Source organism: Pelodiscus sinensis, chromosome 1 (genome assembly GCF_052426305.1).
Source record: "Pelodiscus sinensis isolate ZL-2025 chromosome 1, ASM5242630v1, whole genome shotgun sequence".
NCBI lineage: Eukaryota > Metazoa > Chordata > Testudines > Trionychidae > Pelodiscus > Pelodiscus sinensis.
Window position 1 is genome coordinate 330,031,560 of NC_143052.1, and position 25,768 is coordinate 330,057,327.

General features: G+C 40.2%; 1 protein-coding gene across 8 annotated transcripts in view; it reads right to left on the reverse strand.

Moving 5' to 3' along the window:
* Window positions 1–25,768, reverse strand: part of FAT3 (FAT atypical cadherin 3) — a 640,498-nt gene that overhangs the window by 478,215 nt on the left and 136,515 nt on the right. For all 8 annotated transcript variants that reach the window (XM_025188675.3, XM_075919378.2, XM_075919376.2 and 5 more), the window contains exon 2: window positions 18,329–21,637. In XM_025188675.3, the coding sequence (XP_025044460.3) occupies window positions 18,329–21,620 (3,292 nt within the window). In that variant the 5' untranslated portion in view covers window positions 21,621–21,637. The remainder of the gene's footprint in view (window positions 1–18,328; window positions 21,638–25,768) is intronic.

Sequence of the window (25,768 nt, forward strand, 5' to 3'; positions counted from 1 at the left end):
TTTTAGAAATCACTATAAATAAAAGCAATAAAACCTAACCAAAATTCTAGGGGCCCTGCCATCACATATATTATTGCATACAAATAAGCAGCCCAATCAGCCTAAGCCCTTCACAATATCCAGCTGTAATCAGGAGTAAAACAGTCCAATAAAGCCTTCAGTCACACACCTTGCCCTATTCCATCTTCGTTCCCCTTTTCTCCAAAAGCCTGATGAAAACAGAGATCCTGGCAATCAGTTATAACTTCCAGTTCCTTCTTTCATCCAGCAGAGTTATAATGATGTAATCTTCAGTTTAGACAAACCTTTACAGTATCAGACACCCTTCTCTGGTTGATCAGTCAACATAAAGAAACAAAGCCAGATGTCTTCAAATAATGAAAATTGTTTAAAACTTTCTACATAAACCTCCTAAAGTCAGCAATTTAGGCGTGGTGAAACAGAGACATTTTAAAAACATTTTATATTTTCTTAAATCAAAATGTCCCCAAAATTCTGACCATTTTAGGCCAGTTGAAAAATATCAAATGCCTGTCACAAAAATGAAGAAAAATCCCTACAAGAATATTTACACTGAATTTTGGTAAGTCAAACATTTTTACCAGCTCCATTCCAAAACACTTTAAACAAGAGGGTTCCTTTAGCAACAAACCTCCTTTAGAAATTGTACCTGCATAGATGAGTTATGCGTGTGCCGAACCAAGTAGTAGTACAGCAGAAAATGTCTAATTAGTCTTCAAGCCAAGGAATAAAGTGACTATTTACACATTACTGCCCTTCCATCCCCCTAAGTTCTCTCTAATTGTTTAAGAATCATCTACATCATTAGTTTTCAAACTGTGGATTGTGACCCAGAACTGGGATGTAGTGAGCCAGGCACTGGGTTGCTTTGCTGTAAGGTGACCTATTTATAAATGATCTGGAGAAATGAGTAAATAGTGAGGTGGCAAAATTTGCAGATGATACTAAACTGATCAAGATAGTTAAGACCAAAGCAGACTGTGAAGAGCTTCAAAAACATCTCACAAAACTAAGTGACAGGGCAACAAAATGGCAAATGAAATTTAATGTTGATAAATGTAAAGTAATGTACATTGCAAAAAGTAGTCCCAACTATACATACAATATGATGGAGACTCATTTAGCTACAGCTACTCGAGAGAGAGATCTTGGAGTCACTGTGGATATTTCTCCAGAAACATCCACTCAGTGTGCAGCGGCAGTCAAAAAAGCAAATGGAATGTTAGGAATCATTAAAAAATGGACAGAGAATAAGACAAAAAGCATCTTATTGCCTCTGTATAAAACTATGGTACACTCACATCTTGAATACTATGTACAGACATGGTCACCTCATTTCAAAAGATACATTGGCATCGGAAAAGGTTCAGAAAAGGGCAATAAAAATGATTAGGGGTATGGAACGGGTCTTATATGAACAGAGATTAAAAAAACCTGGGATTTTTCAGCTTAGAAAAGAGGAGACTAAGGTGGGGATATGATAGAGGTCCATAAAATCATGACTGGTGTGGAAATAGCGACTAAGGAAAATTTATTTACTTGTTCCCAAAAGAGCTAGGGGTCACCAAATGAAATTAATAGGTAGCAGGTTTAAAACAAAGAGAAGTATTTCTTCACACTGCGCATGGGCAGTCTTTGGAACTGCTTGCCAGAGGAGGTTGTGAAGACCAGGACTTTAAAAGAGTTCAAGAAAGAACTAGATAAATTCATGGAGGTTAGGTCCATCATTGGCTATTAGCCAGGATGGGTCTGAATGGTGTCCCTAGCCTCTATCAGGGGCTGGGAATGGGTGACAGGTGGGGGATTGCTTGATGATTTCCTGTTCTGTTCATTCCCTCTTGGGCATCTGGCATTGACCATGGTTGGAGGACAGGACACTAGGCTAGATAGGTCTTTGGTCTGATCCAGTATGGCCATTCTTATGTTCTTGTGTAGGTAATCAGCAGGGGTATTAAGGTAGGCTTCCTATCTGTCCCGGCACTGTGGACTGTGTTCACCTCAGAAGCAGCAAGCCACAGAGTTTGGACGTGGGAGCCAATGAGAGCTGGTGGGGGGTGGGGAGGGCAGTGCCTGCAAGCAAGAGCAATGCACAGAGCCTCTTGCATACCTGCATCTAGAAGCTGGACCTGCTGCTGGCCGCTTCTGGAGAACAGTGCATACCACAGTACAAGGATAGGCAGGAAACCTACCTTCGCACCTCCGCTACACCACTGCAAGGGATCCACTAGAGGTAAGCCTGTGCCAAATCTGGACCCCTCTCCTGCAACCTTCATACCCAGCCCTACCCCAGAGCCTGCACTCTAGTCAAAATATATAATTATGTTGGGTCACAGGCATCCATAATTTTTTTCAACTAGGTCAGGAGAAACAAAAGTCTCAAAGTCACTAATCTACATTTCTTCTACCGGAAGTTAGGTTGCTCAATACTTTACTTACTGTGCTCTTTTTCAGGGCTTATTGGCACTGCAAGACATTGCACTTCTCTCCTCTCAAACCCTGACACTTTGCTCATTAACTGTGATGCTTTTCCCTTCTTGTTCCTACAATTGAGTATCTTCATCTTTCTCTAATGCCACCTATAATTCAGAAAGGTCTCTGGTCAGGAGCGGCCCTAAACAAGCTGCCGGCAACTGGCGCCTTAGGCGAAATGTGCAATCAGCGTGAGATAGGCGCCCCCGCCTCCAAACCCCTCAACGGCCGTTTATTTTGGCACCCTAGGCACCCTGCCTAGTTCACCTGTATTGACGGGCCGCCACTGTCTCTGGTCAAATCTGTGGGTTCAGTCTTGGAATTTCTTTCAGAAATTTCTTCTGCTTTCAGGAAGAGCAGAATGATATCCAGTCTTTGAGGGCACTGAATTTGGGACTAGATGGAAAGATTTGTTTCTGCATACTGGTGATATCCAGATGTCTGCATTATCTGAGCACCTTCTGACTACCAGAATCATTTCTGGCAGCATTCACATTCTAGCTAGACCTTCCAAGGCTGGGAACCTCAACTCTTTTAATTAGGGGGCTGAACAAAGGCCAGAGGGAGGAAAAAGGGTTAGTGCCCAAACACTTGGGAGACTTGGGTCCTAGTCCCTGCTATGGCACAGAAAACCTGCGCGAATCAGGCAAATCTTTTATTCTCTGTGGCTCAAATCCCAATCTGTAAAATGGAGATAATGGGGCATTATGAAGATAAACACTTGTGAGGGATTCAGATAGTGGGTTAATGGGCCTGAGAGATGTGAAGGAAGAAGAAATTTTCCTAGAGCTGCCTGAATTTTCCTTTTGTCCAAACCATCAAACCAAAGGTAGGAGAAAGTTAGTTTAGGTTTGGTGGGGGAGGGGGAGAAGGGCAGGAAATAGCTGAGGAGCCAATTTAAAAGAATGTTTCAGTTGGAGATTTTTAGTAATGAAGAAAGAAAACAAGTAGTCTCCCCTGCACTATAATAACGTAACAGTTCAGTAATTTGCCTGCTATCATGGCTTGTGGCCAATGAAAAGTAAGGCTAATAAAACTATGTGGCTCTCACTATCCTTTGTGTCGGTATGGCGAATGCAAAGTTATTATAGCATGAATTTAAAGTCCTATTTGACCACAAAAAAATCCAAGAGGACACAGAAGCTCAGGTGATCCCTAGCCAGAGAGACTTTCACCACTTCCTTGGCTTTTAATTATGAAATCTCTATCCCTCTCTCCATGATACAACAAGCTTCTGGGAGCACTGGAGAAAAGCCTCCACAAAACATCTCTCCACTCCCACACACATGGGAAGACCCACTTGGTTTCTGGCCCATGGGGAATGCATTGAGGGACGGTGAAGTACCTGTTCATGAGAAAATACTTCCCCAAGCTATTCTCCTCACTGATCAGCCCAGACAAGGTGAAATTCCAAACCACTCTCTGAGAATGACTTTTATAGCATAACACATCCTGTGACCCAAAGCATCAAAATTCATTCTTTCACTCACAGCTTCACCAGTCCAAACTGTAACTTTATTTACAAAATCACAACCCGGATAGTGTCTTATTTTCAGTGACACATGCCATGCTTTTAGAGTGTCTATAAACATGCTGAAAGGTTTCAGGCAGCACTCTGCTCTAGGAGTTATCAGTGGCTTTTATGAAATCTTCTTTATTTAACAGCTTTTGCCTTTTATTTAACTCAGCTAAACACCAGCCCTACTCACTCTCCGCAAATAGCCACAGTCTCCTTGCAAACAGCCCCGTTTTAAACCACATTATTTCTTTTCAGTTATTTTTTTTCTGTTCTTTGTGAAGAAATTTCATACCTCCGGAGGTGCTCGCTCCTGAGATTCAACTACCTGTTAAAGCTAAAACTAGCAACAGGCTGTCAAGGAAGCAGACACTAACACATAGCACCAGATCTCATTAGTGCATTGGTGGTGACTACAACTCTGTAGGTGACATGATGCAATTCAGCCCATTTGTTCTGAATGCATGTACTGAAGGCACAGACTTTTCTGTCCTCAGTACTGTTGGTAGAAATAATTCATTACAAATTGTCATTCCCCTAATGAGGGCCATGTAAGTAACTGGCTAGACAGATTCTGGCCCTGTTAAGGATTCCCAACAATTGGGACACTCCACCACTCAGCCAGTGGCCAGATCTGGATATTAATCATTCCTACTGGTGGCAAGTTCAAAAGAGACTGCAAATCACCTGGGAAGAAGTCCATGGAAATTAAGGGCATCTGGCAGGTCGCCAAAGGTGTGTTACACTGTTAAAGGGCAGACCGGATATCACACTGGAACTGCATTGAGAATAGTTGCCATGTGCTGACAGAGTTGCCAGCAGTCTCACAGTGTTACACAATCTGACTCACAGGATCTCTTTCAGAGAGTTGTGGCTCTACAATGTTGTCTCCCACTCTGAAAATAAAAGGCTTTGTCTCTAGCCCAAAGATGCATATGACAAGAGCTTTTTGGACACACAGTGAGAAATTCCATTACCATTATCACTTAATTACAACCGGATTATAACAAAAATCAACACTAACATAGCTACCAGGGATGCTGCATATTGCACAATAAACTAACTGATCCAAACAGAACATCTCATCTGCCCTAGCGGGAATTTCTTACTAACCCCCAATCCCCGTCAATTTGTGGATGACCTTCAAAGCATATTTTCTCCTGTCTAATGTAAGGGTGCATGCTACCATTATCTGAATAAGTGTCTGATATATTTATCTGAGTCATGCAAAGCTCCTGGTCTTCATACTATGCCATAAGAATAATTTCCTGAGGTTAAACTGTCCCGAACTAAAACTGTCGTAAGAAAGTCCTCTCAACTCTCTTTGAAGTCAATGGCAGTTGAAGATACTCTGGACCCTACAGGAAATTCTCAGTACATTGCTGCATGGGGTCCGAAATGAGAACACCAAAAAAGTAAATAAGTAAATAAATATTATATATTTTAGAGAGTTTGTCTGTGTCTCTGAACAAGAACTCCTCCTATATGGCAAGAACTAAGACCACAAATTAGGTATGCAGCTTCCTCTTGTCATATCTTAAAGATTTGTTTGTGCCAGAAAAACAGAATGTGCCTGGAATGGGATTGCTTCTCATAAAGCCATACTGAAGAGGGACAGAATCACCAGATCAATTACAGTCCTCAAAACTGACATGACATTGACTGAATGTTGAAAGAGAGTCAACCAAGATGAGCCAGAAAAATAAGATGAACCTAGACTAGGATTGCTTCTCAATAAACCTTTCAGAAAAGTGATATTTATGGTAGTGCTTTGTTTTGGCACAGCTAAATTAATGTTTAAGGTTTGAAAACTAGAAGAAAATGTTATAGGAAAGTAAACTGACTATAGCCCTTTTTTTGTTAAACCACAGCAAATGATAAGAATTTATAGGGATAAAGGAAAAAATAAACTTGATGGAATTCCCATTTTAATAAAAATTACTTAAAAATGGAAAAAACCTATAAGAAATCCATAATAAAATTAACTTAATAAAAATAACACTATTTAAACGATTGGATTTAAAAAAATACAAAGCACGTACATTTTCCTTTAATTTTCCAAAATTTAGCTACTTAACTTTATCATTCTTCATACAGACTCACACACCGTGGCTTCAGTGAAGTGGTCAGGTGTCCTCTTCACCCGTGCAGCCATTGACAAAGGACACTCCTCAGCCCGGTGAAAACGAGCAAGAGAGTGAAGGTGCGGGAGGAGAAGTAATAGTGGAGGAGGGGAGGAGCGAGTGGGGTGGGTTCTCAGGGGGGGAGGCAGGGGGAGGGGAAGGGCCAGGGCGAGGGTGCTCAGTTCTGTTCGGTCAGAAGAAAGTTGGAAACTGTAGCCCGAGAGCCAGAGGAGAGCTGAAGTCTAGCTTGATGGAAAGGAGTGTTGAGAAGGGATTTAAAGGAAGAGAAGGAAATGAGATTCATCCTGGCATATAGGGACAGTGTGAATAAAAAGAGTGCAGCCATGAGTAGATGCAGGGAAGCATAAAGAGTTAACACAGCATCAACCAAGAAGTAAAAATAGCAAGACATGAAACACAAGTGAAGGATTGACAGTGAAGTTTGGCCCAGATTCCATGAGGTGAGTAGGTACTGAAGTCAATGGGAGTATTCATGTGCTTACAATTAGAAACACACTTTAAAAATATTCTGCTGCATGAGGGCCTTGGGTGGGTTGCTAGTGGAGAGATTTGAAGTTTGGCAGAGGGCGTGAGGAAAAGGGATGACTGAATTAAAGGAGAGAGAAAAACAAATCTAGAAGCAGCTTTTTTTAATGGACTGAAGGGAAGACTGGGAGACCTAAGAGGAGAGAGTTGTCCAGAGACCAGCAGGGCACAGACCAGAGCTTTGGGGCTCATGAGGAAGGGAGACAATGAAAAAACTGAAGCAACAGCAGCATTTGGTTACAATTTATACATAAATGCTAAGAATGATATAATCTGTAATCATTTCAGAAAGAGACCTTTCAAATCACAACAGACAGACATTTCTCCAAAGAAAGCCAGACTCAAATAATTTTTTCCCATTTAAATATACAGCTGCATTTTTTTTATTGACCCTTCCTTATTTTCTATCAATTCAAAGAGCTATAGCTTTTAACCTGTGAACTAAAATATCTGGCTCAACATCAAAATGGAAAAAAGTCGTTTAATTAGTAGAAAAGCATTGGCTAACAGACGGAACTTCTCCTGGATTATTACCAGATGCAGTCCTACTCAAATCAATCTGAATTCAATAGTATTACAGCCAACAATGAACGCTACAAACAGTAGCATTTGCAGCATCAGGCCTTATAAATCTGCCTTTATCTTCCAATAAAATACAGAATTGTGTAAACTGCAGGACCACTGATGTGCTCACAGTAATTGAAATTGAGGTTTGTTCAGTTTTTAATTCCTGATCAGGGAGGTTATCCCCCTTACCCCGTCTAGGACAGGTCACAGAAGCAGAACACTATTATTTTTGTGCAGTGTGTCTTGACATCTCCATTAATTGAATGACATGTCAAACTTTTATATCTAATGCTATTTAAATTACTGATTAACTGGATATAAAAAGAAGACAGAACACAAAACTAGACAGATGGGGATTTTTACATACAGACTATCTTCGTGTGAAGAAAGCATGACTAAAACATGGGCAAATGCATATGAAAATGTAAGATCATCTTCGAAAGGAAGGATGTTATTTGGTAATGAGAGCTGGCAACAACCAGTGCAAAAAGGTGGACAGGCTAGATCCTGGTAATTACTCATGTTAAGTAGCTATAAGTCATCTCACCGACTTCCATGGAATCACTCGTGGAGAAATGAGGAATTAAATAGGAATGATGTTATCAGATTCTGCTCCTAATTGACTACCACAGCCTCGAAAACAAAGTCATTTCCACATGAACAGTGTGTGTGTGACAAACCTGGGGCTGCACTGTTATAATTTCTGAATGCAGTAAGTTGACCTGGTTATTAAGATGTTCACTATGGCATGTATTGGTTTAATTTAGTAGGAGGGTATAGAAAACCAAGCAGGACAAAATGACCAGGGCTACATATACCTGAAAGGAACTGCATACACCAGAACTATCAGATTTGTGGGCTAATCATGGTTGACATGCAGGGTACTGTAGTCCAGGACATAGTCTAAGAGTGGTAAAACTGCATAATTCCCCCAACACTCAGGAAAAAGCAGGAGGCCTGACTAGGAATGTTAGTGAGTAGTTGACTAGTTGGCTACCCAATAAGCATAAGTTTACCAGGCAGTCAACTAGAGTATTAACTACTCACTTCCCACCCCCACACCTTGCTGCCTCTACAAAACAGAAGCCAGCGGTGGAAGGGAGCCAGCTTAAAAGCCGGCTCCCTGCAGCACTGCTCTGGCTTCTCCTCCCCTTCCAGCCTCCTCCCCCCCCCACCATCTTTACCAGAGACAATGGGGGGAGGATAAGGGCGGCTGCTGCAAAGTAGCCTCTGCCAGCTGCGGGCAGAGGTTCACTGTGGGTAGAGGCTGCTCTGGCATCAGCCCATGTCCGCTGGGATCCCAGCGGGAAGCTGAGTCCCTGCCCACAGACAGGGGCTGCTGCCACCAAGCAGCACCTGTTTATGGCAGCCTGGGCTGGCCCAGTGCAGGAGCTGCTTTGGCAGTAGCCCCTAGCCGTGACCACAATCTGCTCTGGTAGCAGTCCCTGTTTGCGGTGGCCAGCCTTGACTCCTGGACTCTGTGCAAGCCAGGACCAAGCAGTCCCATCTTGTGTTGGTCTGGGATGTTGCGTGTCTGCATTTTAAATGTAGTAAGAGCCCGGCAGCTCTTACTAGATTTAAAATGCAGAACTGCAGCACAGGTGGCTCCTGGAGCTGGCACAAACCGGGACTGCTCAGTACCAACATGAACCAGCTCCTGGAGCTACCCCTTCTGCGGCTCTGTGGAGCAGTCCTTATCAACTAATTGTGTAGTCAATATAAATTGCTTCAACTACACGATGAGCCAGATAACCGCAATTTAACAATCTTAGGCCTGACACTGCAGGGCATGCAACAAAAAGGTCATAATGGGAGCAGAAGTGCAACTAGACATGGAACTATGACAAGATGTGCCAGAGACAGAAACACTTGGCCATACACTTTTGATAATTTATTTCAAAGCACTAGAAATGCTCCATAAGTATGAACTTCCCCCTCTCTCAAAAACAAACAAACCAACCCCACCGCCAAAATCCAAAGCTAGCCTTCCTTCCTGCCTTCAATATATTTGGATTCCTCTGTCTGTCTGTCTTTTTTTTTTTTTTTTTTTTGGTAACACATTAATGTTAGTAAGATACAGTAAGTGGTGACAGCTAAGGAAAAATATAGGTTGTGTATTCTTACCATATAGAATTATTTCAAATGATCTAGAATTAATGTTTTATTATCAGGAGCATCCTGGATAATAAAGGTGGTTGCAAATGACAGTGATGTTTGATGGCTCTCTAGTGGCATATTCCAAAGAAGGAAAAACATGTAAAATTACACACAGCTGTAAAAGTTGTGCATTATAAACCATTTTACATGGTATTAAGCTGTGAGTTGAACAGCTTGACTGGAATAATTTTGTGAAACTGACTCCACATAAGTGAACTTTCAAAATATGCCATAATTATATTAGGGCACCTTAAACATAAATATTTTAAAGGCTGATGTATGTTATACAAGTTTAAATGATTAAAATAAAATTTCCCCTGTCAAATCAAGACAGACCTCATGCTTTTAGTAATTTGCAGTCAGCTGTGACAGCAAAATGTATATACATACACACGATTACATCAAAGACAAATAGGTTTTTGTTGCAATTAATTTGAACAACAAAAGGATTATCTTAACATTAATTTTACAGAAATTGGTTGGATGCCATCAGTGGGGAAAGACTATATTCTGAAGCACTGCCAGAGAGAATTTAGAGCTGAACAAGAAAGTACTCCTATCGGCAGAGAAATGCATTTCACAAGAATGCTGTACTCGCAATTGACACAGACAAAGCATTTTGATAGTGTTATTGTAGCCACATTGGTCCCAGGATATGAGAGATACATGATTGGTGAGGTATTATCTTTTACTGGACCAACTTCTGCTGGTGGAAGGGGCAAGCTTCCAGAGTCTCAGATACAGGCCAGAATTCTGCTCCCTGAACCACACAGTGGATTTCACCTCTGAAATTCTGTTCCACGGAACTTCCACTATAGGCAACGAGGACAGAATATCACAGTAAGATCAGATGCACAGCCCAAAGAACAGAATTTTGTCATAACAAGCATTCTAATGTTACAAGGGGAAATAAATCATAAATATGGAGAAATGAACAACTGTTTGTGCATATGCAATGAGAAAAATAAAAAATGGCTGTTATCCGTCACCATATCCCTTACAGTTAAGAGGTAGAAAACCTAAATTGTTCCTAGAAAAATGTCAGAAACATTAGCCTCCACACAGGAACTTTACAAAGTTTTGATTTTGTTATTACTTGTTCCTAGAAAAATGTCAGAAACATTAGCCTCCACACAGGAACTTTACAAAGTTTTGATTTTGTTATTACTTAAGGCTAAGTTAAAAGCTAACAGAAAGACAGAATCATAAAATAACAGGACAGGAAGGGACCTCAAAAGCACATCCAGACCAGTACCTAGGTACTGGAGAAGAGAACATTGAAGGAAAACAATAAACAATGATGATACTACCACTTTTTTGTGTATATCAGAATCCTTATTTCCTCAGCAGTAGAGCTAGGCAGAAACATTGTTGTTTGTTTCCTTGTGGATATTTTTATATTTTTCTGGGGAAAACTGAATAGAAAAAATTTACTGCTGAAGACTTTTAGCTCAAATCCAAAAATTCAACATGGAAAATGCCGTGGCTCTACCTGATGGGGGTTCTAATTCAGGTGCCTCATGCCCCCATTCTTCTCTGTGGGCCAAGCTCCCTGGCTGAACTACATCTCCCATGACCCAGCTTCCACTGACTTCCAATGAGAGACACTTTTATATACTTAATGTCATTCTTGAACATTGGAGTTGAGAATCTAAGTCAGCTAGGTACTTTTGAAAATTCCACCCCAGGTAAATGCCTTAATTTGACATGAAAACTGGGAGTATCCCATTATACCTAATAATGTGAATACTTGAACCAGGAATTCAATAAAATTGGATTGAAATCTGCATGCAATTCTTACATAAGAACAGCCATGCTGGGTCAGATGAAAAGTCCATCTAGTCCAGTATCCTGTATTCTGACCGTGGCCAATCTTAGGTGCCCAAAAAGGAATGAACAGAACAAGTAATCACCAAGGGATCTGTCCCGTCGCCTATTCGCAGTTTCCACTTTTAGATTTAGTCAGCAAATACAAAATACTTTCATCAATAAAAATACCGTAGCTCATTTTCGTTTCATTTTCTTTTTCAATGAAACATTATGCTGGCACCACATAAATATTTATCAAACTCCATAATTCCTAAAGCTGTGATGATGAATGGCAGCATCCTTCAACTTGCATACTCATTATTTACAAAACTATTTTAGAAGATAGCAGAGAGCTGCAAGTAATCTGAAGCAATACATTTATTTTCTTCTCCAAATAGAGAGAACAGGAGAAGGCTTATTTTGTTGTAAACAGTATTTTTCCTGGTGTTTCATATTTCCATTGCATGTAAAGTTAAGCCATAATATTGTCCAAATGTGACTGGCTTTTTTTTTTTTTTTTGGACTCTAGACACAGTTTGTCAGGATATTTCAATCACTCTTGAGAAAAAATTAAAGGCTTCAAAACTGTGCATCAAATTGCTGCACTAGTGACAGTGAATCACTATATATAATTTGTAATCATTTGAAATTCCATCTCCTTTAGTGGAATCCTTAATTTTTTTTTTTATCTTTTAGGAACGAGAAACATTTCTTAAAACTAAAGTCTTGGCTTTGTTGGTCTAAAGTTTCAGGTAAAAAAAACAAAACCCTAGGACGACAGTAAATATCCTGACAGGGTCAACTCAGTTATTCACTCTTCTAAAAAGGAAAAATTCAGAGTTAAACAGTATACTGGAAGTTGAGGGGGGTGACTTAGGCTCCTAAGTGATTTCTGAAAATAGGATTTAGATTCCTAAATGAATGAGCAGCTTTAGAAAATGTTGTCCCTCCTTTTCATGGATATTAAAGATCCCACAGGATTTTAACAACATTAGAGTTTTATCCACATCTATATATAGCTGTGACTTCACTGGAACCTAAGCACATGCTTCAGTGCTTCCCTAATCAGAGCCTATAAACTCTGTGCTTCAGTTTCCTCATCTGTAACTAGAGAGAGGATTGTTCTTTCCATCGGGGGGCCAGGAGGATACATTAATTGATGCACATGAAGTATACTGAGATCACAATACTAGAAGGCACTATGTGTCTCCTGTCTCTCTGTTTAAGAAATCATTTCATTTTGTTTCAACCATTGCCAATTCCTTTCACCAGGTTGGGGTAAATGCAAGCCTATTACCAAGAGTTTCATCACCTGGGCAAATTGTTGTGAGCAGATGCCAGAATGGAAGGCAGAGCTTGAATTAAAAATGGTGTGTCATCACACCATGGAAATATAAAAATGAGGATTTGAGAGAGTGAAGTGGAAATACTTCCATATTTACTGTCTAGATAAAGAACAACGGAGGGTATTGATGCAGGATACTTTCAAAATGCTACTCGTAGCCTTCTAAAGCTTGACCAATGTAAAAACCTAAGCACACTGTGACCTCACTAAAATACATAATAGAGCTGTGTTCATGTTACTTGTCTTAGTAGATTTCAGTATTCCAAATGATTCAGAAACCATTTTGTACAGTTTTCCTCTGAAGGAGAAAGTAGTCATTGATAACTAGATATAACCAGAAGATAAATGTATGAAAGTACCAGATAGGGAACAAGAGATCAGGTATAGGAAACACAATTAAATTGGTTTGAAGCCCATGAACTTGAGAAAACAGCAAGCAGCATCTGTCTTAGATGGTCTACCCTTTCAAGAGACAACGAGGGATGCAGGGAATGAGTTTTTCCTTAACTAGCATTGTTTTCCTGGAATCTAGAACCTCACATTAGTAGTAAACAGTACACATGTGGATGCCTCAGTGTCTACTGAAATACAACCACCGAGATTCCAACATTCGGATCCACGTGTAACAGCATTACACACAGAATGTAAATCCCAAGCATGTCTAAGAAAACTAAAGAGAGGGACACACCAACCCACTGCAAAAAGCAGTGTTGGCTGAGGAAACAGAACACGGTCATCAGACTCTGTAACAGCCAATATCATATCATGGGCTTTTTAATGGCAAAATATTGGCCTACAAACAAACTAATCAGAAGCAGCCAAATAAGAAAACTTTGGGTGCATCTACACAGCACCATTATTTTGGAATAACGGCCGTGATTTCAAAACAACAATGTGAACGTCTACACTGCAATTCCATTATTTCGAAATAACGGACTGTTTATTCCAACTTCTGTAAACCTTATTCCACAAGGAATAAAGCCTATTCCGAAATAGCAATTTTGAAATAGCAGCAGGGGAGCATCCATACTACAGCTATTTCAAAACAGCTCCTCTCCAGGGCCATTCAAAGTAATTACTCCCTAGTGCTTCCTGGGTCTCTAAATCGAGGTAAGCTAAGCTATTTCGGAGTATTTCTTCCAGAATAGCTTATTCCAAAATAAGTGTGCAGTGTAGACATACCCATAAAGAATAGGCCAAGCAATGAAGAAGGGGGAAAAAAGCCCATGAATTTGGAACTGTATACATGGAAAGGAGATAAACTGCCTCTCTAGTTAGCACATAGGAATGAAAAAAATTGTCCACAGAATCATACCGTTAGGAAGGGTGGCATGGGTCATCTAGCCTGACTCCCTGCCAATGCACAGGATTTGTTGTATCTAAGCCATCCAAGGCAGATGGCTATCTAGCCTCCTTTTTAAAACCTCCAATGAAGAAGCTTCCACAATCTCCCTAGACATCTGTTCCATTGTCCTATTGTTCTGACAGTTAAGAAGTTTTCCCTAAGTACTGTAATTTTAACCCACTGCCATTTGTCCTGTAGCAAAAGAGAACAGCTTTTCTCCATCTTGTTTTACGGCAGCCTTTTCAAGTATCTCAAAAGTACTATCATACTCCCCCCCTTCCCCTTTAATCTCTTCTTTTCCAAACTAAATGTATCCAGTTCCCCCGTCTTAGCTCATATGACTAGCATTGCATCCCTTTGACCGTCTTTGTTGTTCACCTTTGGATCCTTTCCAGTTTCTCTGCATCCTTTCCACATAACTGGTGACCAATCTGGACACAGAACTCCAGCTAAGGCCTAAAACCACCTCTGAGTGGAGCAGCATTATCATAAGAGTGCTGCATAGATACAAAAATGGGGAGAGGCCACAGCGATGGGCAGGTTAAACTACAGTCTAACTGGTTAACATTTTAAACAGGATTAAACATTTAATGCCTAGCCCTTACCCTCTGTTTGCAAGAAGCTGGGAATGGGTGATGGGGATGGATGACTTGATTATTACCTGTTCTGTTCACTCTCTCTGGGGTACCTGGCATTGGCCACTGTCTGAAGACAGGATACTGGGCAAGTATGGCTGTTCTAATGTAGCTTTGCTAGTAAATACAGCGATACAGACAACAGTGTAAAGTCGGAATTACATCCACTTACACAAACACTGGATAAGTAGTTCAGTTTAAAAGGTGACAAAGTAAGCATAAAAATGTAAACAAACAGCTCTCTTCTTGTAAATGAATTCACTCTGTGGTTTCAGTGCTTCATTGCTTCTAGAAAGCTGAATCATGTTTCAGCTTTTTGGCTTTCACTAGCCCTACAGCAAAACTCTAAGGATATCACCCATTTAGCAAACAGACCAAATTCTGCGCTCAGTTTACAAAGGTGCAAAACTGGAGTGACTCCAAAACCAGGAAATCCACACAGCCTTGATGGCAACTGTAGTCACCATTCTGGGTGGTAAAAAGCACCTGATTTCATTGCAGCTTTTTTTTTTTTTTTTTTTTTTTTTGAAGTATCAATACAAGGACAACCAAAGGAAAAAATATTTTTAAATGCTTTGCTGTGAGGTAATCCTTCAAAATAGTCTTATGAAATAATTAATATCAGGGAGTTGTTTGATTATGTGAAAAATATATTTATTTCTATATTTATTTTAAAGGGACTATCGTAAAGATTAATTAATTTAGGCTTCAATTCAGGAAAGCATGTGAGCAAGCACTTAATTTAAGAATCTACTTCAAGTCCTATTGAAGTCAAGCACATGGTTAATTAAGTATGCAATGTCTTTTGCTGATCTAGGCTGTCAAATCTTTTAAACAAATTGGGATCCAGGATACAAAATAGATTATCTAGTCAAAGAGATTCTTCAGTGTTGCAATAATTAACTCTTCTGACAGTTCTCTAACAATTCCTTCCAGTTTAATGAATACTAAACTCCTAACTTCACCAGGTAACTTCCACTGCCCTTTAGCTGGGCTTGTTTGGCTCAACCCTAAATGTGACACTTTGGGGAATATGCACAGTTTATGAATTCTGTTTGATATCGCAGGCTCTTTCTAGGTATCTGTGTCAGGCTGCAAATTCCATTTTGAATGTGAGGCTTGCTACCTTTTCTGTTGTTCTTTTGACTCCATATTGGTCTGAAATTTCAAGTCAATAACGGTCCAGAGAAAGCAACAGAGGGTTGTTGAGCTTTGATGATCTTCTTTTCAAACAGAGGCGCTGTTGGACAAGGAGTTAGCTGCTACCCAGAAGCATCAGTCTACCCAGATCACCTGATGAGGGACTTTGATCAAGTTGAACAGTGGGGTCACTTGACAAAGGGGATGGGAAGTTATAAAAGAGAGCTTATCTCAGCAGTCATTTCAAGAAGAAACCACAAATAGAGGAAGCTCAAGAAGGGTCCTCACAGCAGAGGTCAGAGAGACTGAGATGAGAAAATACATACAGGTGTGGTTATTTTGTCTAAATCTGTGCATTTCTCATGCTATCCAAATAAAGACTCATGGGGCTCGTCTACACTGGCCCCTTTTCCGAAAGGGGTATGGTAATTTCAGAGATCGTAATGGGGAAATCCACGGGGGATTTAAATATCCCCCGCGGCATTTAAATAAGAATGTCCGCCGCTTTTTTCCGGCTTTTAGAAAAGCCGGAAAAGAGCGTCTACACTGGCCCCGATCCTCCGGAAAAAGCGCCCTTTTCCGGAGGATCTTATTCTTACTTTGAATAAGATCCTCCGGAAAAGGGTGCTTTTTCCGGAGGATCGGGGCCAGTGTAGACGCTCTTTTCCGGCTTTTCTAAAAGCCGGAAAAAAGCAGCGGACATTTTTATTTAAATGCCGCGGGGGATATTTAAATCCCCCGCGGATTTCCCCATTACGATCTCTGAAATTACCATGCCCCTTTCGGAAAAGGGGCCAGTGTAGACGTAGCCATATTATGTTTAGCCATATTATCCTGTGCAAAGCCTGTCTAGTTGTCAGTTAGCTTTTACTGTCATGAACTATATACTGAGAGCCCTTACACAGCTGGAGTTCTGAGAGAAGGTGGAATCTGACAGATTAGCACAAATCCCAGGGACGATGCCGTTAAACCGTGGGGGTCTCAGCTACCAGGACGAAGTGCTAGACAAATGACCTGCCTCCTCCCCCGCCTCCACCTCCCCGCGAAGTGTGCAGAGACTCCAGCCAAGAGCTGTGCCTGGACTCTGCAGAGCCAAGAGACTGAAAAGCATATGGAGCTCAGTGAGGTGGGAGATCAGCACAACAGCATGGTGAGTGGCAGGTCAGAGGGAGTTCTACCAGAGCTCTGTGTGTGTATGTTTGTAGGATACTATGCCACTCGATAAAATTGTACACCGAAATTTTCAAACCTGCACCAGGAAAACAATGCTAGTGGGCAGCATGGGAGAGTCGCAGCAGTCTCTGGGCAGCACTGAGGGCAGCACTGAGGGCTGCCAAGCCCCAGCCACAGGGTGCAGAGCTGGACTTTCCCATCTTGCCCTGGAGCCCAGAAAGGCTGTTGGCCCCTACCATGCACATCTAAAGCTATGCTCCTAAATCCATTTACCTAAATCAATGTAGGCCAAGCATCTACAGCTCCCATTGTCTTCAGCTGAGGAGTTCAGCACTTACAAAGAGGCTGTTTTAATGACAACCCTGAATATGGCTTCAGGCAACCACATCTGACTATTTTGGCCAAAGTGCTATAAATACATTGTTTGTGCCCAACTGCAGTGCATAGACTGTAGTTCAAACAGCTTTAAGATGATTTCAGTGCTTTTATTTCATATTAGACCCAACATCTGTTTTTCATAATGTTCAGTTTAGAATTTTGATATTTGATTAAATAGTTTGAATTAGCCAAAAGATACATTTTTAATCTAATGCTTTAATACCACATTCAAAATTAAAAGCTTTAGAAAAAAGAAACACATGGTTGACTTAAACCACAGCAAACCCAACATATTTAATTTAATTTCTTAAGATGCAAACTAATGTTTTCTAATTTCCACACTTAATCTAGTATCACAGCTGCACCATTATTGCCAACGGCTATTAGATACTTAAACAGCCAGCTTTAAAACTGTGTTTTACTACACAGTTTCTCCTACTTGATTTTTATGTTGTATAATGGAGGTGGCTTAGCAGTTAAAATCTTTTAAAACATAAACTTCTTAATCAGCATTCAAATATTGTTTTCTAATGTGCATGTCTGAAACATTAGTACAAAGAGAATCAATACTAGCACAAACTAAGCCATGTGTTATCTGAAAGCATATGATGCAGCATGACATATTGTTTTAAACTGCTGAATGTTAAGAAAAACAACAGCAAGCTTGCTTTATGAGTAATACCCACCACAGAAATAGGAATGATTTCATCTTTAAGCCTATTTCACATTCTTCATTTACTTTATTGGTTAGTCAAGGTCAAGAATGCAGAGACAGTCTGCAGGAGTGACTTGATTAATTTACAGTTATCAACAGATAAAATGATAGCTGTAATGGAATCACTGCATAGCCACCATTGCTTTTCAGTGGAACTGTATGTTAACTACAAAGTAATGTGTATTATACACCCACCGTGGTATGGATGTGTCCATGTAATGACCTTATCGCATTTATGTCTGAAGCGTTGATATTTACAAATTTATTTTGCCTATTATGAAGATCTGAACTTATGTTACATTCTCAAGTGAAAAAATTATCCCCATGCTTTGCTTTTGTAACAACGTCTATGAAGATTAAAGTCAATAAAATAAAGATTCTAAGCTTACCAGTTTCTTCATCTATGCTAAATCTTCCGAGTCCACTGCCATCCCTGATGGAATACTGGATTTCCCCATCCCTTCCAGAGTCTTCATCTCGAGCTGTCACTTGTAACACACTTGTTCCAACGCGGGCATTTTCCTTTACAGATCCAATGACTGCAAAGTCAGGAAAATAAGGTGTGTAGAGATTTTCATTAACATCCACCACTTCAACCTCTACAAAAGAAACGGAAGAGAGGGAAACTGGACGTCCTTTGTCTTTAGCACGCACGGTCAGGTTATAAAACTGCTGTTTCTCGTAATCGAGTTCTTTGTTCAAGCGGATGGTACCGCTAGCTTTGTCTATTTCAAATCGTCCATTGTAATCATTCACCAAAGAGTAGCGCACTTGACCTCCCAAACCAAGATCTGGGTCTTGAGTTTCTAGCCAAGCTATTACAGTGCCAACTGGCAGATCTTCAAGGACCTTCACGCTGTAACTAGATGGTATGAAAGTTGGAGAACAATCATTCACATCATCCAAAAAAACCTTAAGAGGAACAACAGAAAATTGCTGATGGCCATTCTCAGATTTGTCCCTGGCTTCTATCTTTAGTGTATAGTTTGCTTTCGATTCCCTATCTAGTTGGTCAGACACATAAACTACTCCAGTTGAACTATTGATGGCAAACTGCTGCGAGTCTGTCAATACTGAGTAACTCACTTCACCACTAGATCCTAGATCTTTATCTCTGGCTTCTACTTGGATAATTTCTGTACCGATACTTGTGCTTTCTAAAATATTAACTGAGTAACTATCCTGTAAAAAAACAGGACTGTTATCATTTGCATCTTCTACAGTTACAGTCAGTAGTCTCCACGTGGATTTCTGGGGATTACCTAAATCATAAATTGTAATGTTAAGGAGATACAGCTCTGTTTTCTCCCGGTCCATGGGCATAAGAACTTTAAGCAATCCGGTTTCCATGTCAATATTAAAGCAGCTATCCGTATTACCATCAGAAATTGTATAGATAACCTTCCCATTAAATCCAGAGTCCACATCATAGGCCTTTATTTTCAGGATACTAGCACCAACTGGAAGGTCCTCTCTAACTGTTACATCAGAGGGAAAGGATTTATCAAAGTATGGAGCTTGTCTGTTAATCGAATAAAAATCGAGGAAGCCATCTTCCAAATTCAACTTCATATTTGCTTTTGCCTTCTTGAGCAATTTCTCTGCCAGCTTCTGAGCAACTCTAGTCTCTCTACAGCTAAAAGTCTTTGAGGACACTTTCCCATGTACTACTGAAATATTAACGAACATAGCATCAGCAAAATTCTCTCCATCTGTAGCTGTGATCCTAAGACCGAAATTGCTGTTCTTTATACCAGAATTAACAAGAGACTTTTTAAGTTGCAGCACACCAGAGTCAGGATTTAAATAAAAAATCCCAAGATCATTTCCAGAGATTATTTTGTATTTCACCAGTTCTAGTTCATCTATATCTATTGCAGATACAGCCGTGATGTGACCACCAATGGGAAAGTCAGATGAAATCACTCCCTGACAAGCCACTTTCTCAAATAATGGTTTGTTATCATTGACATTGCCTATGTATATGGTAACATTAACCTCACTTTCATGACGATACGGAGAACCCCAATCTGAGGCTCTGACAATGAACCTGTAGCTCTCTGGAGAGGATTCAAAGTCCAGTTCTTCAGAGGTGCTAATAACACCAGTAAACTGGTTTATGGTAAAAGGCAGTGAATTCAGACTGGCAATGCTATATGTTATATATCCGTTTTCTCCCCTGTCCTTGTCAAATGCTGAAACGGACAAAATACTGGTTCCTACAGGAACACTTTCATTGACAAAGGAGCTGTACGAAGGCTGTGTGAACTCTGGAATGTGATCATTGGCATCTTCTAACCTGACAATAACTTGTGCTTTTAAATCACCATCTTTGTTTACTACTTCTAACTCATAGAGTTCATTCTCAATTATTTTCAAAGGGCAAGCAGTGACAATAAGACCTGTCCTGGGATTAATTTTAAAATACTCAGCATCCTGATTTGGAGATATTTTATATTCCACACCTTGTGGTTCAGGCACCAGCTTAACTATAGCAACTACCACTCCAGGGGGGGAAATTTCACTAATAGACACATCGTAAACTTCCTTTTCAAACTTTGCTGGGACACTTTCTCTCTTGGGACTAGCAATGTGGACCAATTTGACTGCAGAAAACTTCTGAGGAGACCCTTTGTCCTTTGCTTGAAGAGTAAGGTTGTAACCATAGGGGAAGCTGTCCCAGTCAATAGGTTTTCTCTCTTTGATTTTGTACTCATTCATCCATTTACCCTCCTTAGCCAGTAAGAACTGTTCTAAGGGATCTCCAGCTACGATGGAAACAGATTCAATCTCCCCATTAGCTCCTTCATCTAGGTCATCAATGTTAATAACAGCATATGTAGGCTCCTTGTCTAATGGAAAGGGTATGTGGGTTACCACATTTATGGTTGGGGCATGTTCATTTATACGTTCAATATGAACATAAAGCTTGGCAGTGCTGCTAACTCCATTGTTTCCATAAAGTTTCATCCCACGATCCACAGCCAGAACTTCAAGGTCATATCTGTTTTTCTCATCGTAGTTTAATCGGCCACTTAAAGAAATAACTCCGCTGGTTGGGTGAACTGAAAAGAGATCAACTTTGTTTTTGAAGTAGTAATAGAATTCACCGTTGGACCCAATATCTGCATCTGTTGCTGTCACCTGTGCAATACTAGTCCTTAAAGGAGTACTTTCTGCTATTGTTACAGAGTAAGTTGTTGGTGAAAACAAAGGTCTTAGATCATTCATATCCAAAACCTGGATATTCACTTTTGTCCATGCTTCTAAGTCCTCTCCTCTGACAGACCCTTTTACTATCAATAAATAATTGTCTTGGATTTCTCTGTTTAATATAGCAGAATTCCCACCTTTAGTTCTTATTCTGAGAAAGCAGAAGTCGGCAATTATGACTTCTTCTGCTTTAAAAAAGCCCTCTTCATCGCCAGACACTATCCTGTATTTGATATCCCATGAAAGATCTGACAAGGTAATGCCCATTCTACTGGGACTGTTGACATAGGTCCTCGCTGCTGAGTTTTCATACACTGTAGCATTGTAAATGGAATGTGTAAAGTGAAAGCCAAGTGGTATTGTCCCTTGAAGCCCCTGGCAAATGCAGGCCAAAAGCTTGACAAGCAGGAGGGTGAGGTACGACAATGGGGGCCGTGTGCCTGACCAGCAGCCCATATTCACCTCCATCACATCATTCTTTCATCCTAAGGCAAAAGAAGAGAAAAGAATAATTAATCAATTAATATGGGGGAGGGGAGAAATCATCACTGAAAAATGCCATTATTGCAAATAAAGTGTTCAGTAATTGCATTATTAAAAAATAATACATTCAGGCCGTGTCCAGACTCAGGGGTTTTTTCGGGAAAAGTAGCCTTTTCCCGAAAAAACTTCCCCTGCGTCCAGACTCAAGCCGCGTTCTTTCGAAATTAATTCGAAAGAACGCGGCTTTTCTTTCGATGGCGGTAAACCTCAATTTACGAGGAAGAACGCCTTCTTTCGAAAGTTCCTCTTTCGAAAAAAGGCGTTCTTCAATGTAAATAGGCCGTCTTTGAAAGAGAGCATCCAGACTCGCTGGGCGCTCTCTTTAGAAAAAGCGGATTTCTCTTTCGAAAGATCCGCCTGCAGTCTAGACGCGATCTTTTGAAAGAGGCTCTTTCGAAAGATGGTTTCGAAAGAGCCTCTTTCGAAAGAAGCCTGCAGTCTAGACATAGCCTCAGTGGTGGCCTTAGCTGACAAATAAGTGTGGTAGAACTGAAGTAGAGAATGTTAGTCTAATAGCGAGAAACTTGTGGGAGGACACACCATTGTATCAACATATAGGACTATATATTACTGGATTATAAGCAACAGGAAATCAGACCAATCACACATGCACGTGCACACACCATCAAAAATAAAAAACACTGTGACAAACAAAATACCCACAAAACCCCAGACAGGATAATATAAGACAGGATAAATGACACACAGTGACTGCAGACCATTATCACTAGTAGATCGACAAGAGCCCAGACTTACTGACTTCGAGAGCATACTACAAAGCCCATCTTTTTAACCTGGTATTTCAGGCAAGAATGGATGCTATCCAAAGGGGCTATTACTAAATCTGTAATGATGCGGTGGGCAAGTATCAAATTGTGTGCAGACAATGTAGAATGGTAAAATAGTAGGTTTCATTAGTTCCAGGAGCGAACAATGGTATACATAAACATTGACCAGTTTGTTACTATAATTATATATTCCTATACAAAATAATTAAGAACAAATTAAGATTGCTTAAAATTAAGGTTATTTGAAAGACATTAACTCTACCCCCTTGTGCACATATATTATGCTATAGCCTGCGATTACATGAGCACAAACTTTGTTTTTTCCATGTGCCTTCTCTGCCTCATTGTGTGTGCATGTAACGGAATGCACAGTGAATGAGCCAGGTTTTAAACATTTCTGCCCTCACTATTCTGTAGTTGCTGGTTGTCTTATTAATTGTACACTGTTCAAAACTTCATATTCATAGGGAACAACATCTCTGGAATTTCTAAATTAGGAGAATAGTAAGTAGTGAGGAGATTAGGTCATTGATATAGAGAGGGGCTAACCTTGAGGAACTGCATCTGGCCCACAGGGTACTTATTGCCCATACCTGTACTAAGCCATTATAAGATTGTGTGTGTACAGTAGTTAGTTTTCCTGCTTTGTCTTGTTTTCTCTAAAAACAAGCATAGGTGCTGGAAGTAGCAGTGCTACCACACCCACTGGTTTAAAGTGGTTTCCATCATATAAGATTCACCGTTTAGTTCAATGCATTCCAGCACGCCCCCAATACAAATTTTTCTAGCATCTCAGAAAACAAGCAGATTTCTTCTACAAAATTGTTTTAATAAAACCATTACACTTCATTCCAAGCACAATACCAAGGTATTTTGAGTATATTCACTAATGTATTGCCATAACACTCCATATATATTATGAATGTCTACAATTAAAAAACATAAATACAAAATAATGTACATTGCTGAAACATATTAAGAGTTATTGTTCCATGACACTTTCAAGATTGCTTCTACTTTATAATTTCTTGTTTTTAAAAAGATTTAGCTAATTCATTAGTAAGTTTACCAAAAAAAGTCAAGTAAGAAAAATTCCCTGTATATAGAACCTGACCTAAAAGCTATTTAAATCAATGGGAGTCTTTCCACTGATTTTAAATGTATTGGAGTTTTGCCATAATTAATATGAAATGGTATGTCAATATTGAAAAAACTGACTTTTTCAGGCACCTTAAGAGATTTTGTTCCCAATAGTTAGGAGACTAAAAAGTCTCTTTTAAAAGACAGTTACTATAAGACCCCCATTCCTCTGATTTTCACAGAAAAGGAAACATTTCAAAGCTGCTTGCAATTCTAATAAAGGAAATGTCAGAATATAGGGCAGAAATGGGGTAAGAAGAGTTGTTGATAACAACAAAGGTTAGCTCAAGTTTCCAATGGGAGTTCAATATTTATTGGGAGAGGTACAAATTGCATGTGAGTTTCAGAATGTGAATTCAAGTCAGAGTTAATACTTCCAGTGTAACAGTATGACAGTTGCACTTTTAAGTACTAAAGGCAATCAATGTATTTCACTGATGTTATGTTCATTTTACATACTTCAGCTTCCTGATTCCAGACTCTTTATTCTACAGCCTAACAGCTTAATCAATAACACTGATCAACTCTCTCAAGTTATTTTCATAGGCAATTTCTTCTCCCCATCTCACTCCCCGTCAGGTTTTCTTTTGTGTTGTATAAATGAGACAACAGAAGTCTCTTTTACTGGAGATAATACAACCTGCGGGCTGGGTCTGTTACTGAACAAATACCCCTGCACAGTTAGATTGGCTTCATTCTGTAATTTAAACATGAATATGATTATTAGGAGCATATCAAGCAATTCACAAAAGCAAATAACACTGTTAACCCCTGGATGCATGAAGTTATACAGAGGGTGCAGTTTCCTCATGGAAACATGCTTTAGGCATTTGCAAGCCCTGATTTATCAGAAATCAATAACCTGGGTGAAAAGTTAAGATGGCACTTTCTCTTCTGGTGAGGAAAGATGGGGCTTTACTGCCATCTCATGCATCAAAAACATTTGAGCAGTTGCTGTTCTTTGAAATCAGCAAACCCATTAAAACTTCAAAATAAGACTCCCTTATTTTCCACGGGACTTCATGTGATTCATTCCGGGAGTTGCTTCTAAAAAATGCTGCTTCAGCCTAGTGTGGCAGACACTGTTGTACAAGAGAAGGCGTCAGCAATAAACTCTGTGCCACTAAAAAAGTTGGCATGGAGGCTGACGTACAGAAACAGAAATTATAACATGTGAAAGCAAATTAATACCAAAATAAAAGGCTCTGTTGGTTATACGCTGTGGCATGGTTCAAATAATTTACCAGGCGGACCACTATTTTATGCCTTTGTCATAAGCGTGCTTTAGACTCTTCCCTTTCCACTGCAATCATGGCCTCAATCCACCACTCAAAGGAAATGTACCCCTCTGCAGTTACCCAAGTGAAATGTTTGCAGGTTTACAACAGAAAATGATTTTACATTTCAGCTGAACAGCAGCACTGCAGCCTCAGAGCAACAGGCCTCAGAGTAACACAGTGAAGGGTAGCATCCCACTTATACCCAGTCTGGTGGCCTAGCTCCCGCTAAGTCCACAAAACAGCTTCCTCCAACTAGTTTCTCTCTGCAACAGAGTCCATTCATGCTCATTACACATGTCCCCAAGACATCTATACTCAACTCCTTGAGAGGAGTTTTTCCATTATATTAATTACAGCTAATAAAAATGATGTACCACATGTTCACCCTTACATTCGCCAGACCAAGGGACCAACATGCTGCAGAAGGAGAAATAAAACAGATATTTATATTACAATGTACATTTATATTATCATAGAATCATAGAGCTGGAAGAGACCTCAGAGACCATCAAGCTCAAGGCAGGACCAATCCCAACTAAATCAACCCAGCCAGGGCTTTGTCAAGCTGAGACTTAAACACCTAATTATCCAAAACACCTAATGAAAAATTCAGGTAACTACCATAAGGCAGGGAACATATTAGGGCAACACAAACAGATTTTATAACAAGTATCTTTACTTGTGTGGAAACACGTCACAGCCAGGCTCTGTTTTCAGAAACACACATTGAACCTCTGGTCCAGCAAGGGCACAGATGTTGCTAAACTAGAGAGCCCTAGGCTGCTGGTGGCTTAGAGCAGAGCTGGCCAGTGGGGCAGCGGAACCCGCGGGACACCAGAGCCAACAGCCGGTGGGGCTGGAAAGC